At 43.1% G+C, this 19,194-nt stretch overlaps 1 protein-coding gene across 1 annotated transcript; it reads left to right on the top strand.

Annotated features, from left to right (window-relative positions):
• Positions 1-4,469: 4,469 nt before the first annotated feature.
• On the top strand, positions 4,470-13,200 carry LOC106027426 (endogenous retrovirus group K member 24 Gag polyprotein-like). The gene is made up of 4 exons (XM_013151318.2): positions 4,470-4,491; positions 7,876-9,095; positions 9,243-9,423; positions 13,046-13,200. Exons 1-4 carry the CDS (start codon positions 4,470-4,472, stop codon positions 13,198-13,200), a joined length of 1,578 nt encoding a protein of 525 aa, XP_013006772.2.
• The last annotated feature ends 5,994 nt before the right edge of the window (positions 13,201-19,194 follow it).

Here is a 19,194-nt window from a genome sequence, read left to right as displayed (position 1 = left end):
TTAAGTCTGTTTGTTTACAGGTGTGGCTCAGTTGTGGTATTTCTTTGCTGATTTTTTGTCTGCTTGATCTGTTTATTTGTGGCAGTGGGGAATTAAGGTCCCCATTATAATTGTGTTAGTGTTCATTTAATTTTTTTATGTCTGCTAATATTTGTCTTACATTGTTGGGTATTCCTGGTTTGGGGCATATATATTTATGATTGTTCTGTCCTTTTCATGAAGCTTTCCCCTAACAAGTATGTAGTGATCTTCTGTATCTATTTAGATTATTCTTGATTTGATGTTCACACTGTCTGCAAACAGGATAGCTACCCCTTCTGTTTTCTTAGTTTGTGTTACATGCACTACTGTTTTTCATCCTTTGACTTCCAGTCTATGAGCTTCTTTCTGAGTTACATGTGTTTCTTGTATACAACATATTGTTGGATTTCGTTTCTTGACCTATTCTGCCAGCCAGTCTCTCTCTGTCTCTCTCTGTCTCTCTCTCTCTCTCTCTCACTCTCTTTCTTTCTTTCTTTCTTTCTTTCTTTCTTTCTTTTTGGTGAATTAAGTCTATTTACATTGATGGTTATAAATGATATATATTGGCTTATTTTTGTCATGTTATTTTCCTGTTGTTGGTTCCTTACTTGTCCCCTCTGTTTAATTGTTTGTCCTGCTTGGTAGTTTTTATTTTTTCTATAGTTGTGCTTTCTTGGAATTGTGCTCATTTATATCTTTGTCTAGAATATCTTTCAGTACCCTTTGAAGTGTTGGTTTTGTGGTCATGAATTTCTTCAGTTGTTCTTTGTCATGGCAGTATCTTATTTTTCCATTAAATTTGAAAGATAGCTTTGCAGTTGCATCAATCTGAGTTGCAATTTGCTTTCTTTCATGACTTGAAATACTTCACTCCAATCTCTTCTTGACTTGAGGAATTACACTGAGAAGTTTTCTGTGATTCTGATGGACTTTTCTTTATAGGTCATCTATTTTGTTTTCTCTAGCTGCTGTTAGTATTCTGTTCTTGTGTGGAATTTCTGGGATTTTGATTATTATGTCTGAGTGTGGATTAATTTTGGATATGTTTAATTGGGATCTATATGCTTCACTACTCAGTACATCAGATTCCTTTCCCATGCTTGGGAAACTTTCTGATATTACTTCTGCAAGTAATTTTTAATGCCATTTTGTTGACTCTTGCTTTTTAATTGACACCAATTAACCTTTTATCCTTTTTCTTTGCATTTTCTGACAGCTGCTGGATTGTTATTTTCAGATCTCTTGTTATTTTCAACAGATCTTCCTTTCATGCTCAGTAGACATGATCTTGTCTCTAAGGTCTGAATGTCTGTCTTCAGTTTTACTCAAGCAGTTTTACCAGCTTTCAGTGGAATTTTTAATTTCCTGGGTATCTGTTTGAATCTGTTATATGTATTCTATTTTTTCCTCCATTGATCCTTCAGTTTCCATTTCCATTCTCTTACTATGAACATCTATTTTTTTAAAATCTATCCGTACTCTAGAGTTGCTGAGAAATTCCTTCATGAATGTTGACTTTTTTTTAACCTGTGAGATAATTTCCGATCTGATTTCCTGTGTAGCTTCATGGATTTGTTTCTTTCCTTCAGTTGCTATCATTTCAGAAATATCAAGTGTGTTTCTTCCATTTTCCTCTATCTCATTGTCTCCTGGATTTGTTCTGGATGGGCTGGAGGTGTGAGGTTGCATTTTGCTTCTGTGTCTTTTCATTCTCTATTTCAATGTTTTTGTTTTGTTTTCGGTGTTTATCCTTTTAAGATTTTGTAGTAGGTAGTTTTATCACTAGTATCAAAGCCTCTCTTAGCAAACTTTGTTCTGAAGGAGTATCTTCAGTGTGTATTGTAGGAGGTTCTTTGCTTGTGTCTGTCCCAAGATCCTACTTTCCTAGTTAATTCAGAATATGATGTTGATGTCTGTTTTGCTCAGTCCTCAGACCTTGGTGACCAGGTGTGGTGAGGTTTTTTAACTCCAGAACTTCCCAGCATTGTTATAGAAATGAGAGCAACTAATAAAAACAGATATGAGATCCCAGCTAACAAATATAATTAGCACTAACAATAATATCGAGCACAGTTTAGAAACTGATAAACTGTGGTAACTATTAATTTTGTACCTTTAACCATGGAAGCAAAATCTACAGTAATATAACAGAATTAATTGTAAATTAGGAACTTATATGCAAAGTGTTTTCCCTGGTAGAGTGGTTTTTACCCTGTGGTGGAGAAATTTAAGAAGTAGGTGGGCAGGACAGAGATAACTAAAAAGAAATATAAAAAGTGGAAGCTAGGCTGAAGGATGATCACACAAACTTTGGGAAAGTAGAGAAGAGGACAGAAGTGAAAGAATGAAGTAGTCAGCAAGGGATTGTTGAAGTTGGTCAGAAAAATTAGACTATTCACTCCTATGAAAATATTACTAAGTTTAAAGAGGTAAATTGAGGAAAGGAGGTAAAAAATGAATAGAACAAGAATATAGGTAAAAGACCAAAAAAAAAAAAAAAAAAAAAAAAAAGGAATGGGAAACAAATCAGAAAAAAAGGGAAAAAATAAAATTAAATTAAAAACCCACATTCTTCTGGTGTCCACCAAGAGTTCAAAACTACTGATAAATCTGACAAGCCTGAAGGAGAGTTTGTGCTGGATTTGAGGCTGTTCTTGGCCTCCAGATGTGGGGGCCTGGGACCAGTGTCTTCTGCCAGTACTTTCTGTATGTCCCTCTGTTGCCTCTCTCTCCTTACCCTGTTGCTTTTGGTGGCATCTCTCTCAGTTGCTGCAATGTTTTCAGACAGAGACAGGGAGCTGTTCCCAGTCCCGTGCAACTTTGGCTCCTCCTGGTCCTCTGTTCTTTCACTGGCAAATCTCTGTCCTCTCTGGTCATGTGTTGAAGGATATGATGGCAGGCGGGGATATGGTCTGGTCCCTGATGATCCTCTTGTAGTCCCAGGCTGTTGAGTCCCCATTCTTATGCCTCTCCCATGGTGGGGTGCTAACTCTGCATTCAGTTGCTTTACAAGTTCCTTTGCCACTGTTACCCACTTCTGTCCGCATCTGTAAATTCCTCAGGTGAGACGGGAGAGTTCTTTGGGGTGCCTTTCCTCTCCTGCCCCCAGGGCTGCACAGTTCTAAACTGTAAGGCTGTTTAATTTCCCTCACTACTCTATCCACAGGTCATGGCAGGAAGGTTTAGCTGTCCTATTTCCTCTGCACACACTCCTGTAGTTTTTAATTTTATTATTGATGGTTCCAGTTAGTATTCTAGTGCACAAAAGGAACAGAAAGAAAAGAAAACAGAAAAAGAATAGAAATACAAAGAGAGGAAAAGATGGAAAGGGAAAAACAACAACAAAAAAGAAAAACTGGCTTACTGCTGGGGAGTATATTGAAAATATGTATCTGCTCTTGTGTTGAACAGGCTTCTTCTGACTTAGGTTACCTAGAGCTATCTGACTATTATCTATCCAGCTGTCTTTAGGACATTATCCCTGTTTGTATGTATTTATTATATAATTAATTAATAATTTTATTCAAATATTTTAATATACAATATTTTCTGATTTCTCTAGTTTTACTTGGATGTCATGGTTTAGATTTTTAAAAACATTTTCTGAAACCTAATTATGGCAAAGCATTTTCTGGGGGAAATCTTTCATATTGCAATACTTTCAGTATTGTTATTTAAACTTCAACTATTATATGCCCCTTTTATATTTCATCTTTCTAACATTTACTCATATTTATATGACTTTCCATTCACTCATTAATTTATAGGAATTAGGTGTCTGTATATGTTTTAGGTGATGGGCCAGGTAGAATAATACTCCTCCTGTCAAGAAGTTTGGTCTATGGAGTGGAGAAGCAAATAAATTGATAGAATGTGGTGCCATGAGGGATAAATCAAAGTCAACTGGAGTGATACATGAGGCTCAAAAAACTGTGTCATTTAAATAAGTGCACAACAGAAAAGTTAAGTGTCTTTCCTAGGTCAAGGGACATTGGAGCTGGTTTTGAAAAATTTAAATTAGAGTTTAGTGAAATTAAGCAGTCTGGAGTTTACTGGGGCATTTTGTGTGGAGCATGCCCCATGTGCAAAAATTTGAGACTTAAAACTCATGCTTATACTTTTGAATAGCTGGAGGAGAAAGTAGTTATTGAAAATCTGCAGGAGAAAGTTTAGAGAGGAAAGCTTGAACCACACTGTGAATGACCCCACCCTTGACAACTATGCTACAGATGCCATCTTTCTCTTGTCAGTTGTTGGGAGCCGTGGTATGATTTAAAACAGAGGAGTGGTATAGATCTTAAAGGTAAGCATTCTGCAAAGATCAATCTGATGGACTTGTGTGGAATAGGTTACAAGCAGACAAAACAAAGACAGAGAAGTTCATTCGATTAACGTGGTATTAATTGAAAAAATGTGCTGAGATCCTGCATTCAGGTTATGAGAGCAAAATGGAGAAGGACAGACTTGAGGGTCAGTTAACTGGCAGAGTTAAGAGTGTTGAAGAGTAACTGGATTTAGGAGTTGAAAGAGTGGAAGAAGGAGGAAATTCTGTGATGAATTTCATCTTTCCAATGTGTATGATTGGATGTGCTATGACTACCTATGGAAATCGATGTATCTAAATGAGTATCTGGAAGCCCACTCAGCATTAGAGTTAACGGGAGACCTAGCCAGCAGATATTACATTAGAAGTCACTAACACATCTATGACAAGTTAAGTCATGAGATGAGATAAAGTCACACAAAGAATGTACACAGAATGAAATAAGATGCAGAGTTGGACCTCACAAATCTTATAACGTTTTAGGATTAGTTGAAGAAAACGTAAGTCATGACAGATAGGAAGGAAGGATGAGATGGAAGAAAGGAACAAAGAAGAAAGAGAAAAAAATCTAGAAAGGAAAATTTTCCCCTCAAAATGTCAGCTATAAAATATAAAAATGAAATAGCTTATAGCTAAAATTAGTGGGCAGTTTTGGCCAAGACAAGAATATTACAGTTGCAAAATAACTTTTTGCAACTTATTTAAATCACAAAAGTGAATTTACAATGTCAAACCTAATGGACACTATCTTCACTATGTAGTCAAAATTGGAAATACCAATATTGCTGCATATCAACATGATATGCTTTATAGTCTAATAAACTGAGAGCCACACCATAGCATTCTGTACTGTAGTTGCAGAAATATGTAACCTGAATCTTCAATGGAGACCTTTCCAAAGACCTGAATGGGGGACTTTCTCTAGAACAGTTAGTACATACTCTTTATATATAAACATCGACGAAAGCAAAATGCTGAGCAAACATTCTCTAATAAATGGGTCTATAGAAAGTTTATAATTACAATTTATAGACAATGACAACAGCACGCTGTAATTATTCATGTATTCAACTCCTAGACTAGGGAAATAAAATGGTTCCAAAGGTGTTAATTCATAAAAGTTTAATATAGAAATTGGCTGAGATAAAATTTTTACTTGGATTTTTTGAACTTCATAATAATTCTGTAGTTACATAGGTCAGTGATATATTGGGAAATCCACACTAAATTATTTAGGAGCAAACAAACATGTCATTTGAGTGAATTTTAAATGATTCATAAAAATAAAGGAATGATAGATGATATATAGATAAATAATGATAAAACAGAGTGTCTATAATATTAAAAAATCACTGTATCTCTGTAAAGGCCTGCGGAAATTTCTTGTACTGATTTTTCTGTTTTGCTATTTTCCTCCAAGTGTGAACTTGCAATAAAATAAAAATACCTCAAAATATGCAATAAAATGTTGATTCACTAATAATGAGTCAAAGTATTTTTATTTAGTTTAGTAATGATGCCCTTTCTTTTCCCCATTTCTCCTAGGCTCAGTTCATCCTTTTAACTGCTTTCTCTATTCTCATGTATTCTCTCTCAATTTTGGCTTTTGTGCCAAAGCAGGGCCATATGGAAGTTAAGAAGGAGAACTCTAGATCTGGACAATCAGGTGTGTGTTTATCATCTTGGACAAGACATTTAATACCTCTTCTCATTTGTGGTTGTTGTTTAATGTACAAAACAGGAGCAGTAGAAATACATTAATGATATAGTTATTATGAAGTTCTTAAAACATTGCCTCATATATGGTAAGCACTCTTTAATTTAAATCCTTAGTATGTGGTTTTCTTTTTTCTACTTTCTTTCATTTCTTCTCAACAAATATGCTGATGGAGGGAGACAAGCTTCTCATGCCTTGGGTACAAAATTTATTTCCTACTAATGAGCTCAAAAAGTTATAAAATTTGTTAATATAGTTCTAACTCTGAAAATGTTATTAGTTTAAATATGTCAGGAGACTACGTATAAAAGTTTATCCCTTTGTAAGATACCAAAATTAAATGATGTCTGCTTTGAATTTTTCTCTGTATCAAAAAGAAATATAAATGACACTTGCATAAATATGCTTAAAAAGGATATACATTTTAAAACTTGAAACTGTAGTTAGTGAGCATAAGAAAGCAAATATTGCAGCTATGTTCAGGGAAATAATTCAATGCCACAATGTTAATAGTTTGTATTTATGCTGTGACTTGAATGAATTTACTAAGGAGACCCAAGGAACTGGAATAAAAACGTTTCAACTAGGCTTTGGGATTGAGGGACTCACTAGACAATGTCACTAGTTAGTGACATGAAAACCAAAATGAACAAGTTTGAGTGTTAGGAAGATAAAACTTTTTTTTTTTTAATTGGTACCGGGGATCAAACTCATGACAGTGCACTTGCAAGGCAGGCACTTATGCCCGCTGAGCTAACTCCCCAGCCCCAAAACTTCCTTGAGTTTGTGTTATTTGACCATAGTTCAAATGATATCCACGTTCTTAAACCTGTGGGATTGAATCCAGAGACTTATAATGCCCACCAAACATTCTACCACTGAGCCATATCTGCAGCCCAGTGTTTGCTTTTTTGACAAATGTATCTGAAAGTAAATTAGTATATACTATTGTTAATTCTGTGATAATTTAATTTAACATCCTTGTGTGAGTATGTAAAAGTTAACAGATATGGCTGGTTTAGGAGGAAAACAAAAAGTAACAACTCACCATGTGTTGGGGGCCCTGGCCGGGTGATATGAGGCCTGTAGGAAAGAGTGAAGCCTGAGCTAGATTACCCCTCCCACCGAGTGTGCCAAGATGGCGCTTATATCCTGCTTCCTGCTTAGTAAACAACACACCCTGTAAGACAGTCCGCCCAGCAACAACTGCCGTTAGCCAATCAGCTTGCCTTGCCTACTTTAATATGATTGGACACTGTATCCGTATATATACTGGTGCCACCCTTGGGGAGAGGCAGAATAGGAAGGAGATATAGGAGAGAATAGAGTAAGAGAGAAGAAGCGCAGAGAGAAGCACGCAAGGAGCCGCGGAGGGCGGACCAGAGGAGGCTTCCCTCGGGCGGGATCGGGGATCCCGGAGCAGGCTGTACGGAGAGAGAGAATAAACGGAAAGGTTGTCCGCCAACAACTCTTGTCGTGTGCTTTTCCTGCCGGCCGGGACCGACACCGACAATTGGTGGCCCGTACGGGGAACTGATCACCCCCGAGACGAGGCGGACAACGCTCCAGTAATGCACTGCAGGACAGGTGAGTAGGGGATAAACCTGGGCTCTGGGTGGCGCGCACCTACAGGGCTTTTTAGACTCCCCTCAGGCTCACGTGTACGTGGCAGACTAGCCTCACACGGTGAGAACAAACTTCTCAGTGACAGGCATGGGCAACTTACCCACTAAGAGTTCCAAGTCACTGGTAAGAGCAGTGAAAGACCTGCTCAAGATTTCAGGCATATCAATAAGTTCCAAGACACTTGCAGAATTCCTCCAACAAATAGATGAGGCGGCACCCTGGTTCCTGCCGACGGGACATTTGTCCCTGCCTTGTTGGGAGAAATTGGGTAAAGATTTAGAACGAGCAGAAGCGGAGTGCCGGCTTCCACTTTCGGTTCGGCCGCTCTGGGAGATGATTCATTCCTGCCTCAAAGGGGAGAGGAACGGGGCTAAAGATAGCGCGGACGGGCTCTCTCGGGCCCGCCGAGCTTTTGAGGGGGCCCGCTCGGAGTCCTCCCGGGAGGGGTCCATCGCAGGGAGCGTGCGAGGGCGCTCGCGAGAGCGAGGCAAGAGAGAGGCGCCCCCTGCCTCGGATTCCTCAGACTCAGATACCTCGGAGGGCGAGGACAATGAGGTAAGTGACTCCCCTAATCCCTTCGCAGCTTTACGTAGAGATCTAGTCAAGATGCAGACAGACCTAAAAAAGGGAAAAGAACTCTTGAGCACTCCCCAACGGAAGGTCATAGAGCCTTCCGCGCCACCCTGGGGGGTCCCAAACGCCAGTTCCTATGGTGAGATGGCAGCCTGGGGCCCACCTCCGTTGCCACCCCCATGGAGGGAGTGGCCTGGACCGTTGTCACATGCAGAGCCGCCATCTTATTTGCCTGGCGACCCGCCATCTTGTGCCCTAAAGGCTGGTCGGCCATGTTGTAAAGAGGCGCCATTTTGTGATAGGGAGAGACAGTCATCTCACAGGGAGACACCGTCTTGTGAGAGAATACCAAGGTCCCAAGAAAAGTACTTTCGTAGATGGACATTTAAGATGGAACAAATCCCCCATGGGGCAAATGAGTACGAACAATGTGGGTTCTATCCGGTACACCTGGCGCAAGGCCAGGGACCCAATTACTGGGAACCGCTGGAGATTAAGCAAATTAAGGAGCTCAAAACTGCGGTTGCCACGTTTGGCCCTACTGCTCCTTACACTATAACAATGTTGGAAAATCTGTCCGCCGGTGGTTTCCTGACACCCAGTGATTGGACCCAGTTGGCTAAAGCCTGCCTGGCCCCCGGGGCTTTTCTGGACTGGCGCGCCTGGTATACTGAGTTTGCTGCCGAGCAGGCCGAGAGAAATGCGGCTAGGGGCCATAGGGGACAAAATGAGGACATGCTTATGGGTAAGGGTCAATATGCCCAAGATCAAACCAGATTCCCTCCAGGTGTATATGAGCAAATACACAACATAGGTATTCGTGCCTGGAAGCAGGTAAACAACACAGGAGCGGCCTCACAATGCCTCTCTAAAATTGTTCAGGGCAACGCAGAACCTTTTGTGGATTTTGTGGCCAGAATGCAGGAGGCAGCCGATAGACTCTTTTCAGATCCGATTGCTGCTGCTCCTCTTGTTAAACAGTTGATCTTTGAGCAGTGCACCAAGGACTGCAGGGCAGCCATAGCGCCCCACAAGGGTAAAGACATAGAAGCTTGGATCAAGATTTGCAGAGAAATAGGAGGGCCACTGTCCAACTCAGGCGTGGCTGCCCTTTTAGCTGCCGCTTTACGACAGACAAGGCCTCAGAAGGCTAATGACCCTGGTAAGCCCAGGGGATGCTTCCAGTGTGGGGATCCTAACCACATAAGAAAAAACTGCCCCAAGACTGGACGGGGGGAATTTATACCCAGAAGACAGGAATCAGACAAACAAACGGGGACCTGCGAAAGGTGCGGTAAAGGTTCTCACAAAGCAAAAGATTGCAGATCAGTTTTTGATGCCCAGGGAAACCGTATTAGTGGCAGGGAGATTCCGGAGCCAAAAAACGGCCAGAGGGGGCCCTCCCTACGGATGGGCCCCCACCCCCTAGACAGGACAGCACAAGGTGGCAGCCCCCCACAAGGGCTACCCCTGGGTCAGCAGGCGTGGACCTCTGTGTCGCCTCCAGACTCCTATTAACACCCGATATGGGCGTTCAGGTGGTCGGGACCACCTTCAAAGGACCGCTACCTGAAAAGTCAGTTGGTTTAGTGATTGGACGGTCCTCCACAGCCCTCCGGGGCCTTACCGTGATCCCTGGAGTTATAGACTCAGACTACACAGGAAACATTAAGATTATGGTCCAATCTCATGTAGGGACCATGGTGATTAATGAGGGGGATAAGATAGCACAACTTTTATTGCTCCCCAGTCTCCATGAGAGATTCCAGTCTAGACAACGGGTTAGAAGGGATCAGGGTTTTGGCTCCTCTGGAGAAATTTTTGAAGGACTTCATATGACTCTTGATAAAAGACCCATGCTCTCGCTCAGGGTTAATGGTAAAAAAATAACAGGACTCCTGGATACAGGGGCAGACCGCTCCATTGTCTCCAAGAAAGACTGGCCTTCTAGCTGGCCCACCAATACAGCTGATAACACACTCCAGGGGTTGGGGATGGTGGCTGCCCCCCAGGTTAGTGCCGTGACCCTGCCTTGGTGTGATGAGGAAGGTCACCAAGGACATTTTCAACCTTTTGTTCTACAGCTGCCGATATCCTTGTGGGGAAGAGACATCCTCACTCAGATGGATGTCACTCTTACATCCACCTGTTCTCCCCAAGCTAAAGGCATACTTAGAAATCAGGGATATGTCCCTGGCAAGGGCTTGGGCTCTGCCCTGCAGGGCCGGACATCTCCCGTATCTGTAGAAAAAAAGAAAGATAGACATGGGCTGGGTTTTTCCTAGGGGCCACTGAGAAAGTTCTCCTGCCCACTCCAATTAAGATCACTTGGAAATCCCAAAATCCGGTTTGGGTACCTCAGTGGCCCCTACCCAGGGAGAAGCTTTTAGCATTAACCGAGATAGTCAAAACCCAGTTTCAGGCAGGGCACATAAAGCCATCAACCTCCCCTTGGAATACCCCTGTTTTTGTTATTAGAAAGAAATCAGGTAAGTGGAGGCTGCTCCATGATCTAAGGGCAGTCAACGCGCAGATGCAACCCCTGGGGGCAATCCAGAGGGGGCTGCCAGCTCTCTCGGCCATCCCTCAGTCCTGGCCAGTTTATGTTATAGATCTTAGAGACTGTTTCTTCTCAATCCCCCTGCATCCAGAGGACACCCATAGATTCGCCTTTACCCTACCCACCATTAACCAAGAAAGTCCTGATCAGAGGTACGAGTGGGTCACATTACCCCAGGGTATGGCCAACAGTCCCACCATGTGTCAGATTTACCTTGATTCTCTACTGGCCCCCCTACGCGAGGCCTTCCCCAGAGTTAGGTGTATCCATTACATGGATGATCTGCTGATCAGTGCAAAAGATGTAAATAGGTTAGAGGATATGCTAGGCCAACTGGTCAAGGCCCTGAGAAAGGCCAATTTACATATTGCCCCTGACAAGATTCAGGGAGGAGACATAGTAACCTACTTGGGTACCAAAGTCTCCCCTACATCGATTTCTCCACAGAAGGTAACCATCAGAACAGATAATCTTACAACCCTAAATGACATGCAAAAGTTATTGGGAGATATAAATTGGATCAGACCTTACTTGCACATCCCTAATTCGGACTTAAAGCCCCTGTTTGATCTCCTGAGAGGAGATCCGGATATTGCCTCCCCTAGAGAGTTCACCCCAGAAGCCAGAGTTGCTCTAAAAAAGATAGAAGAGGCCCTAAGCAAAGCTACATTACAGAGAATTGACCCAGAACAGCCTTTTGAGGTCTGCTTGTTGCAGACCAGTTCTCAGCCCACGGCAGTGATTTGGCAGAAAGGACCACTTCTGTGGGTGCACCCTAAGGTTTCACCTGCCAAGATTATTGAACATTACCCGGAAACAGTTGCTTCCCTGGCTCTGGAGGCACATGGTAGAGCCATTCAGCATTTTGGCTCCACGCCTCACGCTATTCGGGTGCCTTATACCGCTTCTCAAATAAAAATCCTGACTGCTTGCATAGATACTTGGGCCATCCTGAGATGTGTTTTTCTTGGGGAGATAGACAATCAGTTCCCCAAGGACCCTATACTACAGTTTGTTACTCAACATCCGGTGATATTTCCAAAAATCACCGCCCCTGCACCCCTTACTCCTGCAACAACGGTCTATACTGATGGGTCAAAAACCGGGATAGGGGCCTATGTGGTTTCAGGTATGCCTCCGATCAGCATACAATTTGAACCAGATCAACCACAAGTGGTAGAGTTACAAATTGTACAAACCGTCCTCGAGAAGTTCCCAGGAGCCCTTAATATTGTTTCTGATTCAAAATATGTGATCAATGCCATACAGGTCCTTGAGACTGCAGGCCCAATTAAGCCAACCTCCAAAGTGACTAATTTGTTTCTGTCTATCCAGACATTGCTCATAAATAGACACAACAAAATATACATCACTCACATAAGAGCACATACACGCCTACCAGGGCCCATGGTACAGGGCAATGCGGCTGCTGACGCGGCCACTCGCCCGTTGTGGATTTTCAATATGTTATCTCCAATAGAGCAAGCCCGTCAGTTCCATGACAAATTCCATGTCAACGCCAGGACGCTAGCCAAACAGTACCACATCTCCAGGGCTGACGCGCGGGACATCGTGCGACTGTGCGGCTCATGCACCACATACACGCCTGCCGTATCAAAGGGGGTTAACCCCAGGGGGTTGATCTCTGGCGATACTTGGCAAATGGATGTCACACACATGACAGAATTTGGATCTCTTAAATATGTCCATGTCTCCACGGACACCTGTTCTCATATTATATTCGCGACTGCGGAGACAGGCGAAAAGGTGTCTAATGTGATAAACCATTGCTTGGCGGCCTGGGCCGCATGGGACAAACCAAAAATATTAAAAACTGATAATGGACCAGCCTATATAGGCAAAGCCTTTAATGAGTTCTGCAAAAAAATGGGGGTTCAATTAAAACATGGTATTCCATACAATCCCCAAGGTCAAGGAATCATTGAAAGGGCTCATAGAAGCCTTAAAGAAATTCTACAAAAACAAAAAGGGGGAGTAAGCCAGGGCCTGCCCCCAAAGGCACGGCTCTCCATGGCACTATTCACATACAATTTTTTGAACCTGAACAACAACAACCACTCCCCGGCTATGGAACATTGTAATCCATCTCCTAGCAATAGGGGATGGGTGAAATGGAAAGATGTCCTGACGGGACAATGGATGGGCCCGGATCCAGTAGTCAGCTGGAACCGAGGTGCGGTTTGTGTTTTCCCACAGGAACCAGGAAGAGAACCATTGTGGGTTCCAGAACGGCTGACGCGCGTAGCGAATCCAACGGAGCGCAATGCAGGGGACACTCCAAAACTCAACGGCAACGAACAGCCCGGTCAAGATCGGTCCGACCAGGATACTGCTGCTCGACCGAGCGATACCGTATGACTTCTGGAGCACAATAATGATTATGCTCTCTATAGTAATTGGTTCTCTTTTAGGGTACGGCGCAGCCAGAATGGCTAGGCCACGCCGCCTCCCGGCAACCCCTTTCCTCCTGGCTCTGATGCTCACCACCACCACTGAAATAGGAGCAGACCTGGTATGGGCGGCAATACACCATCCGCCAGCGCTGGCCATGATTTCTACTACAGCCCCCTCTCTCCCAAAGCTGTACGCAAAAAGCTGCTCCGCCAGATTGCCCTGCATACCAGATATACCGCTAACCATCAAACCCATACGTTTTGACCTCCCCATCACTAATGATGTGGTCATCTTTTCCACTGTTAGCTACCCCTCATGTCATCTGGGATCATGCATAGGCTTCCTGCCCTTTTTTATAAAATGGCACGACACCTCCCTGACGGTAAAGTTGTCCGCCCCGTTTCTGTATCCGCCTGAATGTTCGGGTAAACACGCTAGCCAACTAGCCTGTAGACCCCGTGCAGCCATGCACACCCGTCCCGATTTTCCCACATGCCCGTACCGTGTATCCCCAAGCCGTAAAAGACAGATGGTGGATCTGTCACAACTTTCGTGGCAGCCCTGCACTGTCGATGGCGTGGGAGTTACTTATCTAAACATGTCTTGGTGGTCCCGGTTCTCTCTTCCACGCAGTACAGACATACTCACTGTGACTGGGTGGGAGTCACAGCAACACCAATATTTTGATGGCGCTGTGACTTGGTGGGAGCCCTACAAGGAAATAAGCAACAATTTGGCAACAAGTTTCCCCTTCCCCCTTAATGAAAATTGGTTATGCCTCTCCACGGGAGCCTGCATGGACTTAAGACCTGTGCTTGCTATTAACGCCTCTGCCTCTAATGGAACCACCAATGTCACCCTTAACTCTGAGGCCGCATGTGTAAAACCGCCCTACTTATGGGTGTTCTCTGTTGACATCACCTTCAAGTGCAGTAACCAATCTTGTTTTACAGGGAACTGCTGGAATGGGTCTTTCCCGTATGCTATGCTGGCTCTTCGACCCCCACTGATGTGGGTTCCCTTTAACGAATCTGTTTGGGTTCATCCCGTCTACCAACAGGACCAGCTACCCATGCTCAGGCATAAGAGGGATTTTGGGATCACAGCGGCCTTGGCAGCACTGTTCGTGACTCTGACTGCAACGGCTGTGACGGCTGCCGTTGCTCTGACTCAGTCCACGCTGACGGCGCAGGCCTTTGCCAATCTTACAGACACCACCTCCTTGGCGCTGAGGGAACAGCAAGAAGTTAACCTCCTCCAGCACAACGCCATAATGGCACTACAGCAACAGATCGACCTAATTGCCCAAGAAGTCCAAGGACTTTGGGAGGTGGCTAACAATTTGTGTGACGCCAGATGGGCATTCACCCAGTTATGCGTTACCCCCATTCAGGTCAACCGTTCGGCCTACAAGCAATTTCAGGATTATGTTCTCACCACCTACAATTCCTCCTTTTGGAATGCTAGCGTGCGCCTAGATATGACCATCCGGCAGCTAGATCAGATAGAAGTACCTATACTTACAGCCTCCTTTTTTGATGATGTCCTAGGCCAGATAGGCTCTTTCTTCAAACCCTCATCACTTCTTGTGTATGGGATCATTCTTGTTCTCATGGTTGTCGCTCTCGTGACCCTCAGGTGCCTGCGGTCGATAAGGACGACCCAAAAGACACATATGGCACTGATGATATTGCTGGCCCAGAGTCAAGGGGATTCCACTCCTAGTGCTTTCTGGGCTCAGGCCAGGAAGGCACGACTCCAATGGTGATTACTTAGTTCCTCAGTGTCACTCGGCGGACCCCTTCGTATCTCCCCCAAACATCAGCTCTAAGAGTTGAGTGGACAAGCCAATGACGGGTAAGACGGGAGAAGTTCTCCTGATCAACCTAAGACAGGCTCCACTCCGATATACTTGGCCTGTAAGGCCGAGGGTCCCTCCGGGAGTAAAGTTAATGGCATTGAGATGCGAGACCAAGGGTACTGCACTGCCATCCGCCTCAAAGGTTGGGGGGAAGACAGGAATGAATGTCTATATGCATCCAGGTTCGGTTCACAAAAGCCTGGCCCTGCAAAAAAATGAACCACTCACCTTGAGCATGGTCCTGGGCCAAGGATATGCACAAAACAAGGTGATGCACAGCAGGTTATAGACCTCTACATTCTCTCATGCCTCGGCCTACAAAGTAGGCCCACTCCTAGACACCTTAAATGGACCCACAGACCACTCTATCTTAATAAATAAAGAAGGGGGAGATGTTGGGGGCCCTGGCCGGGTGATATGAGGCCTGTAGGAAAGAGTGAAGCCTGAGCTAGATTACCCCTCCCACCGAGTGTGCCAAGATGGCGCTTATATCCTGCTTCCTGCTTAGTAAACAACACACCCTGTAAGACAGTCCGCCCAGCAACAACTGCCGTTAGCCAATCAGCTTGCCTTGCCTACTTTAATATGATTGGACACTGTATCCGTATATATACTGGTGCCACCCTTGGGGAGAGGCAGAATAGGAAGGAGATATAGGAGAGAATAGAGTAAGAGAGAAGAAGCGCAGAGAGAAGCACGCAAGGAGCCGCGGAGGGCGGACCAGAGGAGGCTTCCCTCGGGCGGGATCGGGGATCCCGGAGCAGGCTGTACGGAGAGAGAGAATAAACGGAAAGGTTGTCCGCCAACAACTCTTGTCGTGTGCTTTTCCTGCCGGCCGGGACCGACACCGACAACCATGATAGCTCGTATAATGTCTCCAACTCGTACTAGTTGTTTTGAGTGGACTGGACTCTTAGTGACCCAACTACATCCCCTTCTTTAATGTCCAGCACTTGAGTTCAGGAAGGGATCCAAGTCACAAACTGACCCTATTACATAGACCATTAATTAAAGAGGCTATCAACTATCCTCGTCTTCAAAATAAATACTAGAATATAATGGATTTGTGACACTGTCAAAGCAGGTGTCCGGAGCTCCCTATCTGCTGAGACAGTTGGCTCCAGAAGCTGTTACTTCCTCCCACCTTGGGTTTAGACTTCAGTGCCAGAGGATGGAGAGCCCCAGGCTGTGTTGGCCTCGTAGAGCAGCAATATCAATGATCTCTACTGTTTTATTAGGTTTATCAAACAGCAGTCTATCTGGTCTGCTGGCCAGGATGTGCTGATCTGTTATCATAACTCTCCCCCACTTTATCTCACAACAGTGATCTCCAAATAGCATCCCGCAGTCATGCTTAAAATATGACTGACATTCCATTAAAGAGACCCAAGTACAATGGACATAGGCGATGGTTTGATTCCCCTTAAGTAGTAATAAAATCAAGTTCTGGGCTTTTTTCTCCTTGCTAGGAAAGCAACCATTACATTTGATAATTTTTGTGTAGGAAAAGAAAATACATTACTGGCATTTTTGAGTATATCTTATGTTTCAAAAACTACTTTATATTTTTACTATATTTTACAAATGGGTTGAGTTGAACTAGTATTAATATCTATTTTTCTCATGAAATTACAGTGTTAATCAATTAACCCACTCAAGTGAGGACAGTTAGGGTGAATTACAGTGGCTTTATTATATTTAATACTATAATGTCCAGCAAGTTATTCAACTAGCATATTGTTCATGGACATGCTGAGTTTTCTGGTGCAACAAATTTCTTTCTTAAATATATAAAATATCTAGTCATAGATAATGTTCAGCATAACTGCCAACTTTATCAAATGCTAAATTTAAGGCAAATGGAAAGAGGATTTAAAGTACATGGTAGTTTGCTAGTTTCTTCTCTTCAGGTTTTTATTTTCTATGGGATTATGTGAAAAATCTAGAAAAAAACCAACTAGCAACCATCATTATCAATCCATTCATGAGATTTTCCTTTAGATATAACTTCTAAACATCACAAAATAACACATGACACATCTTTTTTATTTCCTCTAAAGAAGGCTTTTTTATTCCTTCTCAGCAGATTTGCTTGTTCCTTTGGTAGTATTAATTTGGTTCTCCTGCTGGGGATGGTGGAGCATACCTGTAATCCTAGCACTTGGGAGGCTGAGGCAGGAGGATCACTATGAGTCTGAGGCCGGTTGGCGCTACATAATGAGACCTTGTATCACAACTAAGTAACTAACTAACTAACTAACTAACTAACCAACTCACTCAATAACTAACTAACTAACTAAATAAATTTGCTGCTCCTGTATCCCTGTCTTAACACATGTGACACACTGTCTTATAAAAAGCTATAGGGAGAATTTTTCTTCTCCACTAGACTCTGAAATCCTTGACAATGTTTAGCTTTGAGTTCCAGAAAGTTAATGTGATGACTTGGCAAAAAGTAGCTAATCAGATGCAGCCTAAAACATCTTTGTTGAATTTAATAGGATAGATATCAAGATGAAATCTCAATTTTGCCCGTGAAAGCAGTATAGCAGAAATTGGGTGCCAAAGTAATTGGGAAAAAGACCTTTCTCAGTGCCTTCCAATCTCCAAGCTGTGTAGAATTCGCAAGGGGAAGAATGTAGGCCTTTAGAAGATTTAGAAAGCAATTAATTCTTCTTTACCTTTTAAAAATTAAAGAAATTAAGCAGAGAAAAGGTTTTGAAGGACATTTCTCCAGAGAATACCTGTAATTGGACCCCCATGAGGTTGGGGTGTGCTAGTCGAGGGCTACTCCTTCATCTGACATAGTGCAGCATCAGGTTAAGCAACAGGAAAAGGTGGCGAGCAAACTACCTAGAAAGAGCAACCACATGCCTCAGATTTTCCAGGACAGTTCTCATGTCAAATAGCCTGTCTTGCTGCCCCGTAACTACAGCCATGCCTTCAGACCACATGTTACTATATAGTCGCTCTACCTAAGCATGATTCAGATCCTTTAGAAGGGTATAAGACCTTCTGATTTCATGTCTGAGAAACTTGAGAGAGATGATTAACAAGAACACAGTTTGCCAAATCCGAAAACGTTAGGTCTTTAAGAGATATTTCTTCTTACTCAAAGAGGTTTAGAATATTTGGGGACATCTCTTTGCTTGGACAATCACCCTAAAGTTCCACTGAGTCTGAAGTAATTTAAATATATATTTGCTTTTATTAGAATCAATCAAAACTAAAAATAGAATAGTAGCATGAGGTGGATGACTGAAAATGTGCCAGGCAACTCAAAGCAAGTCCTATGGCTGCAGATGAGGAAGCTGGACCAACACCCGTTCGGTTCTTCATTTTAACTTGATCCACACACTCTCACCCCACCATCACTATTCTCTTGCTCCATGGCTGCTCTGTAGGGCAAGGATAAACTGACTGTGGCCAGTTTCTTTCACCTCTAGTTTCCAAGTCCAATTATCTTCCAGTCAGGTCTTCGTTTTGAGAAACATGGGCAGGAACAAGTTTGATGTCCAAACAACTTTATGAGAGACTCCCATTCTACAGATGAGATGATTAAGGTAGGATTGTAGAGATTTAGGAACTTTTTCACATCTAACTGGATAGAGAACACTTCTAAAGTTCGTCTGATCTAGTTCCAGAGCCAACAGTACTACTGAGCACTAGTGCTGCTCCCTCTGTAAGTATGAAACTCAAGGTTTTGTAAAAGTACAAATGTCTTTCTCTAACTTGATGTTGAATCCTCAGGAACAGCATCTGCCTGGATACAACTGAGTGAAGATAGAGATGGTCACGTATCTTAAATATCCGAGGGGAGGCTGTATGGTCTATACCCAGAGACCGTGGTCCAAGGAGTGGTTTTGCTTCCTGATTATTGAACTAGTCTCTGCAAGTATATCGATTATACTTTTTTGCAGATGTCATTCTAAATCTCTGATTACAATTTAATTTGATCTGTTCAATGAATTTTTATGGAGCTAGTATGCATGCGGTAGTAGTATTGCCTATTTTAACAAGTAACAATAGAGAACAACCAGCTAGGTTTAAAATTCAAGCAAATGAAGCACAAGTGTTTCCCAAATTTTGCATGGGTA

The sequence above is a fragment of the Cavia porcellus genome, unplaced genomic scaffold (genome assembly GCF_034190915.1).
Source record: "Cavia porcellus strain 051 isolate PalLab524CR breed Dunkin Hartley unplaced genomic scaffold, mCavPor4.1 scaffold_7, whole genome shotgun sequence".
Taxonomy (NCBI): domain Eukaryota; kingdom Metazoa; phylum Chordata; class Mammalia; order Rodentia; family Caviidae; genus Cavia; species Cavia porcellus.
This window is presented reverse-complemented; position numbering and strand designations above follow the sequence as displayed.